Source organism: Lynx rufus, unplaced genomic scaffold (assembly GCF_022079265.1).
Source record: "Lynx rufus isolate CCGP_SWC_20201006 ecotype Redwood Valley unplaced genomic scaffold, mLynRuf1.p SCAF_15, whole genome shotgun sequence".
NCBI classification, from domain to species: Eukaryota; Metazoa; Chordata; class Mammalia; order Carnivora; family Felidae; genus Lynx; species Lynx rufus.
Window position 1 is genome coordinate 62,814,894 of NW_025814829.1, and position 8,670 is coordinate 62,823,563.

At 50.5% G+C, this 8,670-nt stretch overlaps 1 protein-coding gene across 2 annotated transcripts in view; it reads right to left on the reverse strand.

Moving 5' to 3' along the window:
- FBXO28 (F-box protein 28) overlaps positions 1-7,465 on the reverse strand; it is a 29,349-nt gene extending 21,884 nt beyond the window's left edge. The window contains exon 1 of one of the 2 annotated variants that reach the window (XM_047077181.1): positions 7,199-7,465. In XM_047077181.1, the coding sequence (XP_046933137.1) occupies positions 7,199-7,465 (267 nt within the window). Of the gene's footprint in view, positions 1-6,114; positions 6,841-7,198 lie in introns of those variants that run through there. The other variant, XM_047077180.1, reaches the window with a different exon arrangement.
- Between the last annotated feature and the right edge of the window lie 1,205 nt (positions 7,466-8,670).

The following is an 8,670-nucleotide window of genomic DNA, read 5'->3' on the forward strand; positions in this document are numbered from 1 at the left end:
ATACAAAGATGATGACTCTGTCAAAAACTACCATGACATTTATAGATCAGCCAAAACTACACTATCAATATAGAAGGGAGCTGATGGAATATCAGCCTCTAATGGGGACATTTGGTTTGGGTCCCTCTTGCTGTCCCGCTTTGAGAGAACAGATGTGGTTTTTCCTTGTTAAGTACTTCAAGATTTAAAATGCCACGTTTATCTTTTTCATCATTTTCTAACATAAGTAGTAATGAAACTTTTTCTTTACTCTGTTTAGAAATCTTTTCTGACATGTCGTGCCACCACGGTCCTTGACGATGCAAGACACGTACGCCATCAATGTGTGCGACCCACAATTTCCCTGTTAAACCTAATCTTAATATCAAAATCTTGGCTGATTCTAAGATGCACATTTTTGCATATTTTAACATTTGACATTGGAAATGGTCCTAGAATTATAACTGGCAGCATTTCTTCTTCAGATGTCTTAGAATGCTTTGGAATATAAAATGGTGGACTTCTTTGATTTTGTTTAAGATGTTATAGAGACTTTAAGATGCTACCAATTTAACAAAAGCTCTTCGGGGGGGGGGGACATAGCACTGCTACACGAATCTACATATAAGTTGATCAAGACACATTCTGATTTCAAAAATGTTAAAACCTGAAGCTGTATCTTAGAATCAAGGAAATATTGTAATGGAACCACATTTTTCATGTACTTATTTCATGGTCTACATTCTCAAGTGAACTGAATACTTGATGTTTTTCTCCAGTGAATCCAGAAGCTATTACCAAAGATTAGGCTGCTTACTAATAACCCTCAAACTGGAAGGAACTTAAGACACCAGAACCTTCAGCGAGGACATGGAGACATTAAGAAATTATGTAATTTGCACAAAGTCACCACACCATTCAGTGGCAAAAGGAAAATTAAGAATTCAGGCTTCTAATTAGTATCTTCTTAAATTTAGCAATCGGCAGCATAGAGATGGAAATAATCACCCTAATTACTCTCAACTGATTGCGGTCTCACTAACACTGTCCTGCGGCAGGGACTGTCAGCAGCGGCCTCAAGTAGGACTTCTTGAGCAGGCAACATGAGGTCTCAAGGACATCGGTGGGTGTTCTCCCCACAGTGCTGAAGTTAGAGAGATGGCGCTAGACCAAAATCTTTCTAGAATTCTTCCAAAGTTCAAAAACCAGAAAACAATGAGACAAATCTGCACTGTAAAACATTTTATAAGCCATCTGTCCTGATTCTTCAAAATGCCAACTGCGTGGAAGAATGAAAAAAGTAGGGAGAATGTTCTAAAGAGACAAATGTTTTATTAGATTCAAAGCACTTATCATCCACCAAAAAAAAACAAAAAACAAAAAAAACACTATAGGGACATTTTGGGGACAATTGAGAAATTAAAATGTAAAATGTAATTTTAAATCCCCGGAAAGTGATAACAGTGTGATTACAAAAAGGACAAAAATGTCATTTTATTTGCATTTTACTTTCAAATGGTTTAGTGAAATAAATAATCTGTGTGTATATTTAGAGAGGGAGAGAATGATCAGACAACTGAAAGAGATAAAGCAAATGTGGCAAAAAGTTAATGATGGGTAACAAATCACTTAAAAATTGTGCTTCCATGGTATGGATTATCTAATATACAATACCATATAAAGAGACACAGAGTTAATTATGTACTCGAATCACAACTTTTACATTTTTTGGGTATCCCCCGTAGATGTTCACTTGGAAAGAAAATATAAATTTACTATTAGACTGAGCAAAACAATTAGGAAGAAAAGCCTGTTCCCAGGATTTCTATAATGCCTCCTAAAAGCCAAAGAGAAAAGCTTTTCTGGGGCGCCTGGGTGGCTCAGTCAGTTCAGCAATCAATTGTTGATTTTGGCTCAGGTCATGACCTCGAGGTTTGTGGGATCGAGCCCCGCGTCGGGTTCTGTGCTGACAGCGCAGAGCCTGCTTGGGATTCTGTCTCTCCCTCCCTCTCTGCCCTTCTGCCGCTCACTCTGTCTTGCTCTGTCTCTTGTTCTCCTGCAGACAGCTACTCACTAACTATACACTAGCTTCATATCATCTTATCAATGTTTGTTATCATTAAGAGTATTTTTCTGGGCGCCTGGGGGGCTCAGCGGGTTAAGTGTCCGGCTTTTGCTCAGGTCATGATCTCACAGTTCGTGGGTTCGAGCCCCGCATCGGGCTCTGTGCGGACAGCTCGGAGCCTGGAGCCTGCTTCGGATTCTGCGTCTCCCTCCCTCTCTGCCCTCCCCTGCTTACGCACTCTCTCTCTTTAAAAAATAAATAAACGTTAAAAAAAAAAAAAAAAGACAATTTTTCACTCAAGCTTCTTAAAATGCTCCTAAATTAAAACATTTTCTCATCTTGTCTGTTGGAGGTAAATACAAAGCGGCTCACGTTTCAGCTCTGCTATAATTTGTACAGAAAATACATTCCCCTCACAACAACACTTATGTTGTGTTCGTCACACAGGGCAGCGAAGTGCTTTTTAGAACGATTCAGGGGCGCCTGCATGGCTCAGCTGGTTAAGCGTCTGGCTCTTGGTTTTGGCCCAGGTCATGATCTCACGGTCTGTGAGGCCGAGCCCCGCATTGGGCCCTTTGCTGACAGTGCAGAGCCTGCTTGGGATTCTCTCCCTCCCTCTCTCTCAAAGTAAGTAAAAAACTTAAAAAAGAGAGAGAGAGAGAGAAAACCATTTCATTTATTCAACAAATACTGAATACCGATACAGAATCACAGACTATGAAGGATCCCTGATGAAAGGGTATAAGGAGCCTAAATTCAGTGCCCGACCGGCCCTTCTGGAGACAATTCCAACACAACACGCAAGAGCAGCGGTGTTGTAGGGGGAACTCCGAGGAACAGGAGGGGGTCAAGTTCAGGCAAGAATCCCAGAGGCTTTCCCGAGGTGCTAACAGGACGGTGTACCCCGAAGACAGGCAGGAGCGGCTGCGGACAGAAGAGGTGTGCTTGCGGACCGGGGTATCTGGGAAACCCAACAGCTCGACGATGCTGGTTTCAATCAACCTTCGTGCAAGACGCTGGAAGGAGGTGCCCGGGAGAAACCTCTTGCAAAGGTGATCTTTTGCTCCTAGTCTCAGATGTCAAGAGATTGGATCGTACGCACAGGCCATCCTTTGAAGCTAGCACCTTCTCCCACCCCGCGAGAACCCGCACACCCTGCATGCGGGGCGCGCAGGTGCCTCTGGCCCCAGTCAGGAAATGATGACACGAAGGGGTGCGGGTTGTTTCCTGATGTCTTCACCTGCCCCCCCCCCCCACCCAAAAGTTGTCCACACTGGAGCTTCTCAAAACAGCTTCTTAAATCTGGCTGGTCTGTGACATGAAAAAGGGCAAAGGGAGGGGAAGTCTGACCATCGCCGTAGGTCATATGACACGCCACACAATCCTCTTGCTGCTCTGATTAGTCACCCTGCTCCAAGCACTTCGTCACACTGTATGTCATTTTTGTTTCCGCCAGGAACGTTCTTTCACTGTTACTAACTGGACAAAAACTCATCTCGAGGAAGCCTCTCCTGAATAACCTCAACATTCTTGTATTTATCATCTTTGCACTTGTTATCTGCCGCCTTGTAAGTATGCTCCTTCTGTTTTCATGATCCTGCGGGCAGGCTTACTGACTGAAACCCTCTTTCGGACTAGAATCTTCAGGAATAATGAATTGTCCCCCACATGTTATAATCATGTACCTGTACTTAAGTACCTGGTAATAAAAATAACCTAATGATGAAATGGGGAGGGGGAGCCACAAATCAGCAATACAAAGAATACATTCTCTGTAACACCGCAACAAAGAGCAGTGGTTCTCCAAGTGTGCTCTAGGGACCCCTGGGATCCCCAAGATCCTTTTGAGAGTCTGTGAGGACAAACTATTTTCCTAATACCAAGATGTAACTTGCCGCTTTTACTCTCGTTCTTTTATAACATATAGTGGACTTTTCCAGAGGCAACAGGACACGTGATAACATTTTTTTGACAGCTGATGAAGTATGTACTGTCTATTCCTGTGTTCCTGTGTCTTCTAGAGTTTTCTAAGGTAAGCTCTTAGGTTCTCAATAACTTTTAAGAGTGTAAAGCTGTCCCGGAATTAAAAAAAAAAAAAAATGTTACAGAACAACAGAGATGAGGAAAACAGCTTGGCTATTAAAAAATAAAGAATAACTGTTTCTCATTTTCCTTTGTATTTGTACCAATCAACCTTCTCTGTGACTACACTTTTCTAGCATATTTGAACACAAGCTGGAAAAGGAACTATAAACGGGGAACAGATTTAAGTAGCTAGAGCGTCTAAGGCAATACCTTGGGATAAAGTATGTCTGCATTTGGTTACCTACCGAAAAATGTCCTTCTAGATAACGCGCAAGCCTTCTGAATTCAACCTTTAGTCGTACTTATGACCTGAACCGCTAATAGGATTCCATTAAATTTACAGGAGCTACGCTCAAACCACACAGGAAAAAACTCCTAGGATCTCGCTAAAACATCTTTGAAAATGCCTGCCACATTCATGATTCAGTGAGTGAGAACACCGTGCTCACCAGTCGGAGCTCTGCGCTCAAGCCTGGCTTAGACATGCTCCCTAACAGGGCAGGAACTCACTTCTTAACCTTTGCTACTCGTTTCAAAAACTCTCACACTTGTCAAGGGGGCCTAGGTGACCGTCTAAAGCTGCATCAGCACAAATCTGTCTGATCTACTGGAAAAACAACTCAAAGTACAAGTTCTGTCATTTCAAAAGTTCTATTTGGCCAAATAATTTTAAGTATGTTGGAAGAGTTAAATATTTAAAGAACTATTTCTGTGTAACCAGGATTTCCAGGCTCTGGGCATATTTTTGGAGTAACAGTCAATGGCAGGGAAGCCCCAACAATTCAACAGGCTATTTGCACAATCCCTTGGAAGTAGCCAGACTGCGGAGTCAAATTTAAATTATTCGTGGCCACAGGAAGCAAAGACTACACCAACCAAAGTGCACAGAGAATTCGAGAATGTTATTTTAGCAATTTCAACCTTTTGAGAGCAAATCTTTTGTGCCTGTTCCCTAATTTAGGTGCTAACAGTTACAGCTGAGGTCCTAGTAAGGCAAGTAACCTGGGAAGGAAGAAAAACCCCAAACATCCCAACATCAACCGCTGGGTAGTTGACATTTAGCTTTACGGAAGCTAATTCTGTTCTTAATTAATACTGCTCTCTTCAAAGCATATCCAGCCTTAATTCCATGAAACAAACAAACAAACAAACAAACCCCACACACTTAGAAATGAAAGGAGCTAAGAAACTGATGCTCCAGATAACAGCACCCACACTGAAGTTCCTGGAGTTTCTGGCAAACAGTTCTTTAGGTACAAACGGCCACTTGGCTAGAAAGGGCACGTCAGGCACCCCCTGCACCCGACACACAGCTTCTAGGCTGCCAATTTCATAAAGACCACAACTAAATTAATGCTGACATCTAGTGGCAAGAAAGAACATCTTTCTTTTATAATGCTACCTGAATTGTGCCTTAGGACACCAAACCAATGACTCTGAAACCAAAGACATTTCCAAATCCCCACAAAAGATTATCCACTTAATCTAAGAATCATCTACTGATCTTAAGTAAACAAAGGAATTTCCTCATTACTAAACCAGAGGGAAAAAGCACCCCTCTTTGAGACATAAAATTGGCTGCAGAACCTTTTGGGGTGGGGGTGGGGGGTGATGGTGGGGCAGGGGATGGTAAGGGACTCCCTATGAAAAATCCTTGTTTGAGACCACAAATCGTATCCATAAAAGCTTGGGACAGGTGACTGCTTAAGAATGCAGCTCAGTATTTATTTCACTGGAAAGATGTCATTTATCAATAAACTGGGATGCATTTTAACTCTGTCCCGTAAGAAGCTAGTCCCCCCCCCTTTAAAAATGCTTTTAATTTCTAAAAAAGTGAACGACTGAGAAAGGAACCCAGTGTCCTCCACACCTACAGAAGTGTGACCGCGCCAAGCTCTACAGAGCCATTGTCTGGCTCAGAGGCTCGACCCGCAGACACAAGACAGGACGGCAGGAAGCCTGATCGGACACCATGCTTTACCAACCCGAGGGAATGCTGGAGATTCCACAGGGACTTCCAGGGTGCCATGCTCTGGGAACTCGGGGACAACCAGTTTTGAAACAGCACTTTCCAGCGGAAGAATTCTCCGCCCTGCAGCCCGGGTTGGCGAGAAAGAACACCGGCCGTCGGTCTGAATCAAAATTCGTCCACTTTCCTTTGAGAAGTCTGGTCTCCCTCCCACAGCGCGGTCATGGCCAAGCCGGAGCTGCAGGTGTGAACGCGGCCGGTCGACGGGAAGCTGCCGCGCACAGCGCATCCAGAAGTCCGTCTTTGTCCTCTCAGAAGCCACCCCGAGCCCGGATTTCGCGTCGACACAGAACCGGTCTGCAGTCCCTTCAAAATGTCCACCTCCTTCAACCTCCTTCCCACTTGGAGACAAACCCACCGACAGGAAGCACAACCTCTCCCTCAACTGAGCCGTTCGTCAAGCCCTCGGCCGAAGCTCGGCGCGCGGTAGGGTCCTGACGGCACAGATCGCGGAACCTCCGCGGCTCCGGGGGGGAGGGGGGGAGGGGGCACGGCGTCCCCCAGAGCCGGCGGCCGGGGGCCCGGGGTCACTAGTTAGGAAACTGCCGGGAGACCCGGCGCGGCCCGGGGGTGGGGAGGGTCGGGGCGAGGCCCAGCCGGGCTTCGTCACCGGCCAGCCGGAGGAGGGGGGTGCCGGGTCGCGTTCCCGCCCCTCCGGGCGCCCACCGGGGTGGGGGAGGCCTGACCAGGAGGGAAACCTAGGGGGCGGAGGGGGGCACAGTGCGTGATCCCCACGGACGAGGCGAACCTGGCGCGGCCCGGCCGGGGGGCTGGAAGGTGGGGCACAAAAGGCGGCGACCGGAGCCGCGAGGTCGGCGCTCGGGCGCGGCGGCGGCGGGACGCCCAACTCCCGCCCCGCTTCCCGGGCCCCGCCGTCCCGACCCCGCGGCAGGAAGGGGGGGCGACCCCGCTGACCGGCGCCCGGACTCCGCGTCCCGGAGCCGGCTGCGCCTCCCTCCCCGGGGACGCGCTCGCCTCTCCGCCCCCTCCCCAGACCGCGGCCGGCGGAGGGGGCGGCGGGGGTCCCGCGGGGGCCTCACCAGGCGGAGCTGGCTAATTTCGTCGTAGGACATAAAGCTGAGGATGTTCTCGATGGCTACGATGGGCAGCGCCACCAGCGTGTTGTTCTGAGGCAGCTGGTCGGGAGCCAGCGGCGGGGCCGGGGGCGCCTGGGAGCCCGGCTGCGGGGCCGGGGCCGGGGGCGGGGGCGGCAGGCGCTGGGCAGAGCCGGCGGCCGCACAGGGGCCGCCGTCGCCGTGGCCGCCGCCTCCTTCCTCGGCCATCCGCTCCTCCGACGCCGCCGCCATCTTGGGGGTTTGATGCCTTCCCCCCACTGCAAGGGGCCCAGGGGCGCTTCCGGTGCGTCACTTCCGCCTGGGCGCGGGGCGGGGCGGGGCGCCGGAGGGGCGGAGCCTGCGCGGGGACGCGCGGAGGGAGCCGCGGAGGTCGCCGCTGAGGTCGCAGGTCTTCGCGGCGGGGAGGCGGGGTCGGGCCGTGTCCGCCCCGGGAAGGCGACCCGAAGCCGCCCAGGGCCGGAGCGCGAGGGAGCCCGGCCGGTTGAAGTGCTGTCCGCCGGAGCGCGTTTCTTGGCGCGCCCCCTGACGCGGGACGGTGGCCACAGTGTCGCCTGAGTGCAGGTGGGACGCGGCTCAGAGTCGTGGTTTCCGCGGACCCAGGAGTGATTCGTTTAGGCAGGTAACAGGAGTGAGGTACTGATTGCAACAAGCAAGTGGAAGAACCTTGACGACATCAAGCTAAATGACAGAAACCAGGTCCAAGGGACAACACTCTTCTGGAAGTCCACAGCCTAGGCCGTGGCGCGGAGGGGGCGGGGAAGGGGGAAGCGGGAGGGGATGCAGGAGAGGGAGCTGCTTCCTGCTGTGGGGCTGGGGTGCTGCTGGGTGATATGGGGGGGGTGCGGGGCCGTCCTGCTGGGTGATGGGGGGGGGGATTGCGGGGCCGGGGTGCTGCTGGGTGACGGCGGGTGCGGGGCCGTCCTGTTGGGTGATGGGGGCTGTGGGGCCGGGGTACTGCTGGGTGATGGGGGGTGCGGGGCCGGGGTGCTGTTGGGTGATGGCGGGGTGCGGGGCCGGGGTGCTGCTGGGTGATGGCGGGGTGCAAGGCCGGGGTGCTGCTGGGTGATGGTGGGGTGCGGGGCCGTCCTGCTGGGTAATGGGCTGGGGGAGATGTGTGCAGGGCTGGGGGGGGATGCGGGGGAGGGAGCTGCTTCCTGCTGCGGCCAGGGTCCTGCTGGGGTGAGGAAGAAGGAGCGGGGGAGGGAGGAGCGGGGACTTGGGGGGCAGAGGGGAGGAAGATGCGTCCTGTGGGGCCGAGGATGAAGGCGCTTCAGAGTCTGAAATAGAGGAGGCACAACCTTGTGAGTACCCTGAAATGTTAAAGTGATTTTTAGAATATATGAATTATATCTCAATTAAAAACTTGATTTAAGGGGGCTTGAGTGGCTCAATCCGTTAAGCCTCTGACTCAGGTCATGGTCTCAGGGTGGTGGGAT